Source organism: Mastomys coucha, unplaced genomic scaffold (assembly GCF_008632895.1).
Source record: "Mastomys coucha isolate ucsf_1 unplaced genomic scaffold, UCSF_Mcou_1 pScaffold21, whole genome shotgun sequence".
Taxonomy (NCBI): domain Eukaryota; kingdom Metazoa; phylum Chordata; class Mammalia; order Rodentia; family Muridae; genus Mastomys; species Mastomys coucha.
Window position 1 is genome coordinate 74,236,114 of NW_022196904.1, and position 14,887 is coordinate 74,251,000.

At 48.2% G+C, this 14,887-nt stretch overlaps 1 protein-coding gene across 3 annotated transcripts in view; it reads right to left on the reverse strand.

Moving 5' to 3' along the window:
* The window catches only part of Arnt2 (aryl hydrocarbon receptor nuclear translocator 2), a 163,779-nt gene that overhangs the window by 16,079 nt on the left and 132,813 nt on the right, over nt 1-14,887 (reverse strand). For all 3 annotated transcript variants that reach the window (XM_031387232.1, XM_031387230.1, XM_031387231.1), the window contains exons 13-17: nt 7,983-8,055; nt 7,030-7,153; nt 4,505-4,604; nt 2,152-2,290; nt 1,407-1,557 (exon numbers count right to left, since the gene is read on the reverse strand). In XM_031387232.1, coding sequence (XP_031243092.1) covers nt 1,407-1,557; nt 2,152-2,290; nt 4,505-4,604; nt 7,030-7,153; nt 7,983-8,055 — 587 coding nt within the window. The remainder of the gene's footprint in view (nt 1-1,406; nt 1,558-2,151; nt 2,291-4,504; nt 4,605-7,029; nt 7,154-7,982; nt 8,056-14,887) is intronic.

The window sequence follows — 14,887 nt, forward strand, 5'->3', positions numbered from 1 at the left end:
CCCCTTTCTCTCCTTTCCTTTTCTCTGTTTGACCGGCCTATTTTCTCTTCCCTATAATAAAATACCTCATTTATACATTGCATCCTTCTTAACTAACGCCCTGTGCAGCCACAGGCCCCAGCACCAGGGTGTGAGAGAGACTCAACCATGGGCCGCAGTAACAGCCCCACTTTAGTACAACAGGGAATGTTGGATCTGATGAGAACAGACAAACTTGAGGTCTTGGAACATTGTGGCCAAGACCTTGGGATTTGAGGCAGAAGCATTACTGCCAGTGGTGGAAGTGGAGAGAGGTAGGAACAGCTCATCACTAGCCTGTCTGATGATAGGCTACCGAGGGACACTTTCCCGTAAGACTGACAGGTGAGCCACTTAAATGGAAGCTTTTAGCTTGACAGGTGAAATGAGGAACTTTAGGCTTGGCTTCCTGCTCACCCGAGGGTGATGGGTCTGCATAGACAATTCCTGGATGCCTCATTCTTGATGTCATCCAGTGACTGTACAATGAGAAAGGCCCTCCCCTTCTGTAGAGTATGACCTTGGCCTGGGGAGAGATGCTGGCATCTATCAAACAGACAAAGAACAGCCAGCAGGAGAGACTGAGGCTGAGCCAGAGGACACTGGCACAGCCACAGTCACAGCACCCATTATGTCCTGAGCCTTTCTCACAGAGCAAGGAAACATTCACATGAGATAGGACGCCCTAGTGTGAATCTAAAACCAACCTAGGAGACAAGCCTCTGTGTGTATGTGTGTGCGCGTGCATGTGCATGTGCACGCAAGGGAGTTTACAGGTTAGACTGAGTTGGGAAGACTCTAACTGAGGAACACGACTATTCCATGGGCCGTGGAAATACAAATAAGTACAAAGAGAGAAGTGAGCTGAGCACCAGCATTCAGCTCCTGCTTCCTGACTGCAGCTACGATGTGACCCTCCCTCTGTTTTTATGGACTGACCCTTAAATTGTGAGCCACAATAAACCACTCTGTCTGGTATTTTGTTTCAGAATGGGAAAAGTTGCAAGTGCACCTTGCAAAAAAGGGAACTTCCTGGTTTCATGGACACACCTGGCCATTCCTGGCTTCTATGGGTTTCTGAATGGAGACTCTTTTACTTCTGGGGTGCAAAAGTCTCTGCCTTGAGCCATGTGGGGTTAAACTAGCAATCACATCACATCACAACACAAGAATGAGGGCTCATGACTTGGAATAGCAATGTTGAATCACAAGGTCAAGGTGTATGCTTCTATGATTTAGGATACCTGAGGCTGTCCTGATGGTAGCCAGATAGGAGAGGAGCTGGGACACTTTGGGGCCCTGCTCTATATTCTAGAAGCCTTGGGGCTCAGCCCTAGACACACGATACTCAGGACAGAAATTCCTTCCATCATTTATCCCCCACCTACCAAACCCTGGAGTCCTGTTGGCAAGACTTGGGTATGCGTTTCCGCTTGGTGAGGAGGCAGCTGGACTGGAGAGAGGACTGTAGGATGAAGGGTCAGCTGGGTAGGGGTGGCTTGACCCAATTCCGAAGGCAGATGACTGAGTCTTGCTGGGCTAGGGAAGGATTGGCTATGGTCAGGACAGAAAGAAGCAGGGCCAACCAGCTTCCCACTGAGCTCCACCCTTGAGGTCACTTCAAGAACAGCATGCCCTGTTTCCCTCACTAGCACAGGATGAGCCCAGTCGGGGGTGGGAGTGGGGAGGCTGGGCAGAATCCTGTCCCTGGAGACCTGGGGTGGAGCCGCTTAACATTTCTTTGAGGACTACAATGACTTGGCTTCTCCAAGTTCAGCTTATGGAGGCCTCTTGCTGAATGAGACCTATCCTTCCAGTACCTTCCAGGGAACCAGGGGTGTTGGTTACATGGTTGGGTATTTACAGGCCCTCTTGGCATAGTAGTTCCAGAGCTCCAAAGTGATGAGGGACTTGCTCTTGCTAGGGAAGCTTTGGGTACCCAACCTCCTCTTGTTCCCTTTCCCAACAGGAGGTTGTAAGAAAGGGGTGCTGATCAGACTTGGTATAAATGTTGAGGACCCAGTTCTCAAAGTGCCCTGTGGATGGCGAGGACTCTTGAGGAACTGGAAGCACAGACCTACCCTCAGAGCCGGGACTCAAAAAAGCAGATGGTGGGTGTTCTGCCACTCATACCTGCCCTGGGAAGGGTGGACGGCTGCCTGTCCATGCCACCTGGCCCTGGTTCAGCTGCCGGGAGATCTGTGATATGTTCTGTCCCGTGGAGGAGGAGGACTGAATGTCATTCACTCCAGGCACGTGGACCACGGAAGAGCTAGGAGAAGAAAAAAAGACTTATTCCCAGAAATGGCCTGCAAGATCCTGTTGCAAGATTCTGAGCTGGCTCACTTTCCTGCCGTCTCCCTTCTTGTACACTGCCCAGAGGTCCTGCTAGCTTCTATTCTCAGACTCCTTCTCCCCCAGGGTCTGGCAGCTCTTACATTTGCCGACCACCACATCTTTCCCTGAACCCCCCAGCTCTCTATACAAGGTTTCATTCCAAGAAGAGACACAAGTCACAGAATACAAATCAGACTCTGGGCTACCTGCTCCTCTTTGTGTTCTAGTTAATTTGTCCCATTGGGGGCACCGAGAAAGCTTACAGCCTCTGGATATAGGTTGCAAGCTGTCGGTTTCAACACAGAGACAAACCCGGGAGTGGAAGGCCACTGTACGTGGCTGTTGGTTTGCTTCCTCTGCCTTCAAATGATTAATTTGGTGTGCCTTTATTAGGCACCTGTAGTATGTACCACAATGTGCAGCTTGTTGGAGCCTTTTGGGCTATGTGGACTGTAAGCTCATCGAAGAAGGAAAGGGCTGGAGTTGGAGGGAGACTTGTATGGCTCCAGGCTTGTCTTGCTATCTCTCTGGGTCTGTGCTGGCGGCAGGTAGGGGTGTCGGGGAAGAGGATGTGAATAAACTCAGGCACCTAGTGAGATGGGCTGAATCTAATTTTAGGTTTTTCATAGAGGTAGGTTTTTGGGTGGATTTGGAAAGAAAGAGTTACAGACTACAGTTTTACTAATTGTATTCTAACCTTTTACTATTCTCTTTAACTCCTTACAGAGTGTAAAGCAAATCTGATTGTTCGAACATCACGTCTGTCTTCCTAAATGAGTTTTCTAACACCTGTGTTCTCCAGATGGATGCCTTAGTTCAGAGAATATTTTCTTTTTTGAAGATTTTTTTTTCAAGAGAGGGTCACACTCTGGGTGACCTAGAACTCACTATGTAGACCAGGATGGCTTTGAACTCACAGAGATCTGTCTGTTGCCTCCCACATGCTGGGATAAAAAGCACATGCCATCGTGCCCTGCAGAGCATAGTTTCTTTATTTTTCATTTAGTCTCATTTAAAAAATCAGCTATATTAACTATACAATAAACTCTGACTTTGAATTCATGATATTCTTCCTGTCTCAGACTTCTGAGTGCTGGGATTACAGATGTCGGCAACCATTTGCCAAAGTCAGGGACTTTACTCTGGCACTCTCATATATACCCATTACTTTGGTCATATTACCTCTGTGCCTCCCTTTATTTCAGAGGACATTTTTTAGACATTGTTCCTCACAGTTTTTCTTTAACACATGCCTCAGCCTGCACAGCCCTCCTTAGGTCACTGACAAATGAGGGACAGCTGTAACTGTCTGGGCTTTTTGGAACAAAGTGCTGGCCCTTCTGCCCAGCCCTTCCTAGGGCTGCTGGTCACACCTGCTGCTGATGTAGGAAATCTGTTCTTAGAACATCAAGGAAGGGAAATTCCTATCCCATTGTGGCCAGTGTGGTTTCTGGGCACTGGGTCTGCCTACCCAACCCTGTTCCTTGCAGGGTCTCTGAAGCCCTGTTCAGAGTTGGGCCAAGCTCAACTGGGATGTCAGAAAGGCATCACCTTGCTGTGCCTGGTGTATGGGAAGCTCTAGGGAGCTTAGGGGTATATGCTGTGACACAGGAGGATGCCTTCTCTGAGGACTGCTGGTCTGTCCTTTGGCAGTCCTCCTGGACTCTTGCATTTCCCAGAAGAAACTTGAGCCAGGTCTGGTCCTCAGGGGTGATGTCAAGCTTCTTCAGTAAGCTATAGCATGCCTTAGTGCTTTAGAGCCAGGTACCCTCCTGTAGCCTTGAATGGTTCTTAGGGCCAAGGCTAAGATGTGACAGACCACCTTTTTTCCTTGCACTTGGTCATGTCCTCAGCAAATTAGAGAGCAGGGCGGTTCTGGTTACTTTCCCATCAGGGCCTTACCTGGATCTTGGCTATACACCATCTCCTTCCCCCTCCCCCTGCAGGATCACAGAGGATCAGCAACCTCCATGTTTGAGAATCACCGACACCCACTGCCTATGGAGGAGCTGATGGAGCAGAGCTAGCAGTCCAAAGTCTCCATCCTGGCTCCACCCCACAGTACAGGAATGGCTGACTCCTGCTCAGTCACACAACCAATGCTGGCACGCAGGCCTTTCTTCCTACCAATCCCCTCCCTGGCACCTACCTGAAGGCCTTGCCCGAGTGCCCTGCGGGGAATGGACTTCCTTGGGAGTAGATCTGCTGGCTGCCTGATGCTGAGGCTGAGCTCATCATCTTCTTCTCCGCTAGGAAAAGCATAAGAGTTGCATGTGAAGGTCAGGCCTAGTGCTGCAGGCCATGAGGGGACACTCCGGAACAGTGCATGGCCTGGGAACTCAGGAGACCCACATAGGATAGCCTCCTCATCTTCACCTTGGCATGTGCTCTCTTAGGCTCTTGGCTCCTAGGATGGCCCCAGGGCACCTGAAGACAAGCCCTCGAGTGTGGGGAAGGCACTGTCGTATTTAGTCCTTCAGTTTCACAGGGGAGCACACCTTTGGAAGTGTGCACAGAGGTGAGGGCACCAGGGTAATAACCTCAGCTGCCTGGCCTTGGACCTTGGCTTGGCCTTTTGTGTCCCAGAGGTCCCTTGGAATGCTCCCTGAACTCTCCCCTGCCTCAGTTTCTCCACCTGAAAGAAGATGATAATTGTAGTCTCTTTCTTACTGGGCAGTGGTGAGGATTCTGGGTTACTATAAGTAAAATGTTTATCGAGGGCAGTGCTGGGAAAAAAACCAAACAGCCTAAACATTTGTTTTCACTTATTACAAATGAGAAAACTGAGGTGCTGCTTGTCCCAGGTCACGGGACAGCAAGGGAGGAACCAACTTGTACCCAGTGCCCCTTCCTGGACCTGATTAGCAGGTTCTGAGGGGTACCTCAGACTGACTGGCCAGGGCAGCTGGAAGGTGTTGCCTGACTTTCTATCAGGATCTCAGACTGAGCACCTTATGAGATTGGAAACACTCAGACCTATGCTAGAATGAGTCACCCAGGACACAGACAGGTGAGAAGTCTGCTCAGTCATGTCACCTGCAGAAAAAGGCTAAGTAGGGCTCAAGTCACAGGCAGAGTGTTGACGAGGTCTCACACAAAAAGGAAGCTGCTTTTGGTGGTGATATGAGAAGCAGGGATCAAACGTGAATGGACGCAGACTCCAGGTAGCAGAGTGTCAACCAGAGTGCATCCGTCCCTTGCCTCCTTGCATCATCTGTGACCCTAGAGTATTGTGATGCCTACATGTCTCATTTATACAATTACCCTCATGACAGTGGGGGTGGGGAGGAAATCAAGGCTGGAGACATGACAGTGACAATGTAGCATGTATGCCTCCCTGAGCCCAGCTCACCAGGCAGGTGTGAGCAGTATTGGGCTTTGATGATCAAGCCCATGGGCCTGGGTCTGGGAGGCCACACAGGAACCAAATACCATACTCCCATCTCTTGGGCTTTAAATAAACTCATTGTCATACAGCAGCTGTGGGGCATCCTGAAGGGACAGGAATTCAATCCCTAGTCTAATTTCAAGGTCTTGAGAGAGGGCATAAAGAGCAAGACTCGAGTGACAAGGCTAGACTGACAGGTTAAAGGAGACTCAGGATGCCATCTTGCCTATAAACATAATCCTCAAAGGCTGGAGGTGTGGCTTAGCGGTATAGTTCTGCCTAGTGTGTCCATTCTCCAGCACCACACAAGTGACAGACATACAGACAAATCAACTACCACTGTAAAAAGCAAGACCTTTTGTAAGTTACTTTTTTTTTTCTCATGTGTTTTGGTGGTAATAAACACATTGTTCTGTGCTCGCACAGTACTTCTATGTTTATATATGTATATGCACACATGAAATCACATACATGTGTATATTAACGTGTATAAATTAGTCTTCTAAATCTTTCTCCATCTTACTATTTTCATCTCTTGGATTTGTTGAGAATGAAGGCAGGCATCCTGAGCTCCACCTCCTTGGCTGGTATCAGTTTCTCCCTGTGTTGTGATCACATTGGCTTTTCTGTGTTTCACAGTTCATGGGATTTGTAGTCAGTTCAGGCTTTCTCCTCTATCCACAGGGACACTGTGACATCTTTCTCCGCTGATGCTGACACTCTACTTTCCTGCCTGGGCTTGACAAACATCTTCATCACTCATCCCCAAAGGCTGAATAGCTCATCCCATTTGCTTGATTAGGTTGAATTTTGACAGCATGTTAATTGGGTTATCGATCTGTAGCCCTTGGATAACATCTTGACTTATCAGTCTTGATATTCATATTTTCTTGTCATTTACTTTAATTTCCCTCTGATTTTTTTTTGTGATTTTCTAAATTTGCCTTTTAACCCAGAGTCAAAACAATACTCTTATAAGTTGTTTTCTTAGGTATTTTGTTACAATGGTGAGGTCTGACCAGTGACTAAGGCACTGGGTAATGGATCAGTTTGTCTGCTCTGACCCTTTACCTTTTAAAGATGAGATGTCATGCCCTGAGGTTGGTTGTCACTGGTGATAAGGCAGGGACAGGAATACAGAGAAATCTGTCCTGACTCCTGTATGGGTTCTTTTTATGCCTGTGGCAGTGACACAAAACTCACCTTATCTGCCCCTTTCTCTCTAGGTTGTATCTCCACGTGGTCCAAAAGTAAAGCTCACAGTCTAGCACTGTTGGCCCACTTACTTGCACTGATGCCTGCAAACATCTCAGCAAAACGAGGGTCTCGCTCTTGGGAGAAGATGGCATCTGCCTTTTCCACAGACTTCCCTGCCTCATGAACACCAGCGGGTAGGTTGGGTACCGGGACCTGTTGGCACATAAAACACTGCAGCAATCCAGACATAAGGCACATAGGGTACTTTCTAAGAGTTGCATGCTGCCCCTCCACGTAGTCCTTTTAGATGGAAGTTTCAAAACTTGACTATTCTTGCAAGGTTGGGAGCTTACCAAAGAAACTCAAAGGCACCTGGGTTGGGTGTGTGTGTGTAAACGTGTGTGTGTGTGTGTGTGTGTGTGTAAACTAAGTGTTACAGGAATATCACCACAGTTACAGTGACCACTTCCTTGGGGAAAAATGAAAAAGAACCAACCTAGTGTAAACATCAGGAAGAGTATCTAAAGGTTAGTGTGGGAAGAAGGTCAGATACCCATGTCAACTGAGCCATGTCAATTTTTCTGATGGTGAGCAGTCAGAAGTACGGACAAAGAGAGGAGAGAAGAGGGACCAGAGGAGATGAGAAAAGGATGCAGTATGACAGAAAGAGGCATGCTTGCACAGAAAAGTCATGGGGCAAAGAAGAGAGAGAACCAGGAAGCCAGAGAACCTACATCCAGAGCCTGCTTTTGCTGGCTTCTTTGTCTGTGAGACTGGGGCCCACACTGGAATTTCCCTCTGTCCCCTAGAGACATTCAGTTCTGGCTGACCATGGCTCACCACCTGCTCCCTACCTACGCTCTGTCCCTTGTGGCTCACTTCAGGAAGGAGAAACCACAGCAGGGATGCAGGGGTTGAGCACCATTAGCACCCCAAAGGGAAGATGGAGCTGAGTGGATGTGGGGAGGGTGTCAAGTTCTGGGGTCAGTTTAGTTCTCAGTCCTGCGAGTGTCAGTCAGAAAAGAATTTCCCAGAAACTCACCTGAGATAAGTCGTATGATGACAGCCCATCTCTCTGGTGTACCTCCAGTTCTGCCTGCTGTTGCTGAAGTTGCCTGTGAAACAAGAAATCAACACAGGTGTGAGGAAAAGAAAAGCGAGAGGCTGAGGCCGGGGAGAAATCCTGCTTCTCAGAGTCAAGTAGCCCATGCTCTGCAGATCCCGAACACGCTTGCCACTTTGTTTTACTCCAACCCCTGGAGCTCAGGTTTTGACTTCTACACAAACTGTTGAAAAGGTAAAGAAAAGTACGTGTATATATCCTGGTATATGTGCATGTAGAGACCGGAGGTTGGCATCAGGAGCTTCTCCTCTTTTGTTTTACATCTTATTCTTCGGGCTCACCGACTGGCTAGACTGGCTTGCCAATGAGCTCCAGGCATCCACCTGTCTCCACCCCAGCAGCTCCAGGGTTATGCTAAGCTGTTTACACAGATGCTGGGGAACCACACTCAGGATCTCATGCTTGTTCTGTGCTTTATCCACTGAACCATCTTCTCAGCCTTCAAATTTTATTTCTGAGACCAGGTCTTGCCATGCACCATGGACAGGCCTGGAACTCTTGATCCTCCTGTCTCAGCTCTCCATTCTAGGAGGTCAGACAGGCACCACCATGCCTGGATCAAACAAGGAGCTTCAAATGACTCTGTTTTATGCAGGGAACATAAACAGTACCAAAATTCTTTTAAAAGCAAAATTCAGGAAAGCAGTCTGTTCAGCACTGAGTAAAGCTGCAGGTTGCAGATTCACACCTGCCGCTGGGGTGCAAGTCTTCTTATGCATGCTGCAGACTGAATGTTTAGGGTGGTTACTTTAATCCATACGCTAATATCAAGAAGCTGGAGCTCAAAGCTAGTGTTAGATCAGAGACGTTCTGCTACAGCAGAGCAGGATCTCACTTCAGGGTTGAGTCCAGGGTGCTTGGTTCCTCGTACTCTGCCAGGCTCCTCCTACTCTGCCAGGCTCCTCCTACTCTGCCAGCTCCTCCTACTCTGCCAGGATGTTCTTTTAGGGGATGGGACGTGTGTTGTGTGTGTGGGGAAACAAAAGGTTGAGAGAGAAAACTTGTGCTTCAAGTTTGAACGTAGGGAGACTGGATTGCTTTCAGGGGACAGTGAAGCCTGGAATTCAGGTTACAGACAAGGTAGAGGGTAAGGCCCTCGGTTTTAGATACCCCAGGGAAGAGACTCTGGAGGAGGACCTGCTGAGGAGGTCTTTGGAATCAAACCCAGAAATCTATTCAGTGAACTATGCGGAGGCAACAAAACAAAACAAAACAAACAAACAAACAAAAAAACAGCCATGCCTAAGTCCTGATGACTCAGAACCCCCCAGATTCCTGCTCTGATGGAGCTGGGTCTCCGGGAAAGGACAGATGAGAAGACTGAGGTTCCAGGGAGCAATGAACCTGACCTTTTACTGTGGTACAAGAGCACATGAACAAAGGCAAGGATGGAATCAGAAGCATGTGCTGTCCCACCAGGAAGCGTGAGACTCTGCCTCTCATGTCAGCAAAGTGGAGCATTAACAACAACAACAACAATAATAATAATAATAATAAATTTCAGAAAATTTTAAAAGAGGGCTAGGGTATAGCAGAGTTGGGAAAGTACATGCATGAAACTATGGGCTCAATTCCCAGCACCACATAAAAGCAGCCATGGTGGCCCATGCCTGTAATCCCAACACTAGAGTTGTGGAGGCCAAAGATTCAGTAGTTCAAGGTTATATTCAAGGCCAGCCTGGGCAACATGAGACCCTTTCTCAATTATTTTTTTTAAAAGAATCAATATAATCATTACTGTCAAAGAAGAACCGCTGTCCTTCCTTGTTTGTACTCCATTATCTGCTGTTTCCTGCATCTTACGGAGGCATGACGGCTCACTGGCAGGCTGCTAATATCCAAATGGAAGACTGATCACCAGTACTTGGCCAGCATTTTACATCTTTACAATGTATGGCTATCAATTATCAGATAAAGGAGATGAGGCTCAGCAAGTTTAAGTGGTATTTCCAGCTAGAACACAGCACAGAACGGATTCAAATATAATTCTGCAGGCCTGTGGACCCTGTATTCTTCCCTCTGCCCAGAATAAACACTCTCCATGTCCTAGAGGCTCCTGGGAGACTCTGGACTGATGGCATTGACTTGATCATAGCAGGGAATCATATCTGTTAAGAGAAATCTCCTTGGCCTTGTGAGTTGACTTAATAGTGGCTGATGAAGGTGAACATCGCCTGAGAGGTCACCAAAATGTTGGTCTGGTGCTGCTATGCATTCAAATGCTAAATTCTGTACCCCAGTAAATTCTGTTGTCCCAAGATCAGCTTTTGTTGTGCAAGTCTTGCACCCAAATTGTCCATGATTGGTTAATAAAATTTGCTGACAGCCTATAGCTGGGCAGAAGAAAGGTAGGCAGGACAAAGGTTCCTGGGCTTGTGGTCTCAGGTGGGGACTACAAGGGAGAGCGAGGAGAGGAGGAAGAAGGAAGTCTCCATCGGGTAATATGGACCATGAGCATGTGGCTATGAGGGCTAGCCTGATGAAGCAAGAACAGTGCAAATGAAACATACGGTAAGTAATGTATTGGGGTTCAAGGCATGAAAGCAGACAAAATAGCTCAGAGGGTTGATATCTGCCCAGCTCTGGTGCTTTAAAGCTTATAACTCTAAAGGTCTCTGTGTCCTTTATTCTGGTAATAGCTGGTTAAGAAGTAACTGTTGCCCCATTAATTTCAAGCATTAGTTATTAACTGCAGGATGTTTAAGTCACACTACACCTCTACCGGAACAGAGGGGAAAGCCTGCTAGAGTTCTGGGCAGCGTCTTCAGTTCTGGCTCTCCTCTGAGGGGCAGGAAAAGAAGGGACCAAGACGCTCCCTGGGTTTGGAGCCTGTCACTGGAAGGGTCTCAGTCCTACCTTGGCTGGAAGTCGCTGCCTAGCTCGAGAAGAGAATGGGGTCTTTGTGCACAGCCCTCACTGAAGGCTGCTGCCTCCTGGGTGTACAACTTTCTGCCTCCGTTTGCATCCACCCCTTCTCTTCACTTTCCACTTACTATCACTGAGTATGTGTGATCATTAACCAGCTGGGCTTTGGGCATGGAGGGGATTTAAGAATCCACATTTGTACTCACACATATGTATATGCATGTACATGTGCATACAGCATGCACACATACACCTACCCTCACATGGACACATCTTTACTCCTCCATGCACATACTCATAGGGGTGTATGCATACATCAGGAACTTGTGTCATGAGGGCCCAAGACAACCTCAGACTAGTGCTATTTTAATAGCAGAGGCTTGGCCTAAGGATAATTGCATGACACTCCCCCGAAAAGAGATGGGAAGGGAATGTTCAGGAGCTAGGATGGGCAAATATGGAAAGACAGACATGACTGGTTTCTCAGAGTGTCAAATCCCAAACACCAAAACCTGACCCAGCTCAGTGATGTGCACCCTGTGTGTTGCATCAGTCTGTTTTTCTGGGCTTCCATCTGTGTGGAAGGAACAGGAAGAAGTCAGAAGTGACAAAGAGCCTTTTCAGCAGCTTAGCACAAATGCTAAACACCCAGTGCTTGCTTAACTCCTTCAGGATGTTGCTTTTGGATGCTCTTAGCTGAAGGCTACTGAGCAAGCAACTCTCCGCTCCACCCCCCAAGCACAGGGCATAGGAGGATCTTTCCTAACTAGCTGGCCTACTGCTGGCAAAGCTGACAAAACTCAAGAAAGGTCTTGTCAGCTCACACGTGTGGTCAGCACCGCCCTCTACCGTCCACAGCGAGTTTTTCAGCCTTGCCACTGAACACCTGGTTTAGAAAACTGACATGAGTTGCTACTGCAGCTGCTGCAGGTGTCCCAGGGGCTTTCTGATCCACATGACTTTCAAGAGCTGATGAGAATGACTGACCTGAGAGAGTAGAATGGCCTACCCACGAACAAAATGCTTTTCTGTCATGTCAACACTGTATGGCTTTCAGAAAAGAAGGCCAACCCAGTCAGCTGGGCTGGCTGGCAAAGGAGAATGACTTTGCTTCTGTGCCTCCCCCTTGTCAGGGCTGCCTCATGGGGGTGTTCCCCAGGCTCTGGGGGGGGGGTCTGGTTTGTTCCCTTCTTCTTCTGTATCTGTCTACTGTCTTCTCTCTACCTCTACCCATGCTTTCATGGTTTTGAAGTTCAAGCCTTCGGTTCCTGGGACTGGGAACCCCCTTAAGTCAAGAATGGTAATGCAAGCATCTTGCCTGGCATAGGCCATGTCCAGTCATGGTGGTCAGGGGGTATCAGCTTCATGAACTGTGACCAGACATGTGACTCTGACGGCAGAAGGTAAACAAAGACTGGAAAAGAACAATGATGAAAGACTTAAAAGCCCCAACCACCCCAACAAGGATCCTCAGTCAGCTCTGCTCACCCAAATCTAGAAAGCTGCTGGGTACCCAGCCAGAAGACCGTTACTGTAGATAGCTGTAGATAGGGTGGCTCTGATGTGCTACATAAGTAGTTCGCTAGAAGGGAGGACTGACAGGGAGATTTAGGAAGGTTGACAGTGAGGCATAGGTGACAACCCTCAAGAACAGCCTCACTCGCAGAAATCCAGCAGCCTTGCTGAGCATAGGCCTGTGGACACAACTACATGTTGAGAAGGAACAAAGAGGGGTGGGGGCAGAGGAGGCAGAATCCAGAGAGGAAGTGGCTTTCCCTAAGATCCAAACGGGGAAGATTCTAGAATAGTGTCCAGGACTCTGAGTGGTTGGCCTGTTTGTCTATTTCCATGACTTCTTGGCTAGGCAGCTTGAATTGGCAGGTGTGAGACCATATTGAGAGAGATAAGCCTAGGGCATAGATCTGGCTTGCACAGGTGCTAAGCAGGTTAGGGCTAGCATTGTCCTTCTTCTGCCAAGGACCTGGCACCCCCGGCTTGTAAGCACCTGAGAAGCCTGCTCATAACCCTCTTTATCTTGAACACAGCAGCAGCCAGGTCCTCCCTAGCTCCATGCATCTGGCTCTACTCCCATTTCTCAATCTTCCTTATTTTCATCAGACCTAGGATCAGAGATGGGTGTGGTACTCATGGGCATGTCTCTGGTCCCTGGGTAAAGAGCACTCCTCTTCCACACCGTGGGACTGACAGGGAAAAATGGAACACCCTCAATTTGACTGAAACCTCAAGATGAGATAGGATCATCTTTTTGCCCATCTGGATCTATGGCTTCTCCTACATGTTCTGCTTCATTTACAGTTTGACCAGCAGATGGGGTAGAAGATGAATCCAGTTGTACCAAGAACACAGGGGCAGAAGATGTCTATAATGAGAGCTGGTCCAGGAGGAAATTGACAGAGAAGTATCAGGGAGCAAGAGTTTATGTGTCCCAGATGGCGTGCTTGAAGCTGTGTAAGAAGCTGTGAAAGCCAGGCTGCAAGGGACTGGGACAGGCTGAATGGGAGCAGTAGCTCAGCGAGGCCAGGTCGGAAGGGAGGCTCTGACAGAGAGATGTGGCAGGTTCTTAGAAGGATCCCCTGGTGTCAAGAGATGGGGAAAAGAAAGCCATGGGTTTCAGGACCAGCCCTGACTGAACCCGAGGAATGGAGATTGGGAGTTCTGGTGACCATGAGGGGCAGACACAGGGCCATCTTAAGTATGCCTATCTTATTCCTCTGTCACCCCAGACATAGCTTTTATGTGTTTTAACTCATTAGAACACCAGTGTTCCCACATGTTTGCATGTGTGGGTTCTTTGCTGGGTATGAATATCCCTTAGCTCATACCAGGGTTACAACATGGTACAATACCATTAAGTGTGTGGTACTGTAAATCACAAAGGCACCACTGTTCCCAGTCCATGGCATCAAGCTTAGCAACACAGACTGATGGCTGTTTCCTAGAATGGATGTATGGCTGAGTGGAGCTGGCTGTTTCTGCCACAGCTTAGCATACCATGAGCTTGCTCTAGTATGTGGCTAGTCCAGGGAAGGAGCAGATTCATGATCCAAAGTGTGGTTCCCTTCAAATGTGCAATGCTTTCACAGCACAATAAAGTCAAGTTACACCAAATGGAGAAGCAGGTCATTACAGCAGGCACTGTGCACAGAAGTCTGTCCTACAGATCTAAGCTTAACTCCAGAAAGGAGGAGCTATGGGTTGGAGAGATAACATAGCCATTAAAACATGACAAGCAGTGTTTGATCCCCAGCACACATGTAAATAATCTAGGCTCAGCAGTGCTTATGTGATCCCTGGGAAGCAAGAGTCAGAGCCTAGCCAAACCCATGAGCTCCAAGTTCAGTGAAAGACTCAATCTCAAAAAGTAAGGTGGAGCAGCTGAGGAGGACTTTAGATGTCACCCTTTGGCTTCCACATACTTGCTTGCACATCCCTGTACACATACACACAAAGAGGGACCTCATCACAGAAAAGGAAGTGAAGGGTGAGAAAGGAAGTGACTTACTTGATATCACAAAACCAGAAACCGTCATGGCCAAGAGTACTCATAGAACTATGGAGTCAGCTCCATAGATATGGACTGTCCACAAAGAGCAGGAGTCCTGGGCTGGGAGCAGGGAGGGGTGTTTCCAAGCTTAGGTGCTGCTGCTACAATGGCTGCTTGACCTTGGCCTGAGCTTCAAGAAGCCCAGTCTACTTCTTCTACCTACTAGCTTCAGCAGAACCAGCAGACCAGGCACAGTGGCTACCACAATAGGATGTGGAAGTAGGTACTTCTCTGCTTGACTTAATGTCAAGAGGAAAAGAATGGAATGGAGGCTGTGGTTCTCTGACCTGAACACGCAGGGTTCAGGGATGCACTCCATAGTAAAAGAAACCCCTTTTCTTGTCCCTTCACCCCACAGGGGTTTTAGGTTGCAGCTAGATCCTATGGGGATCTC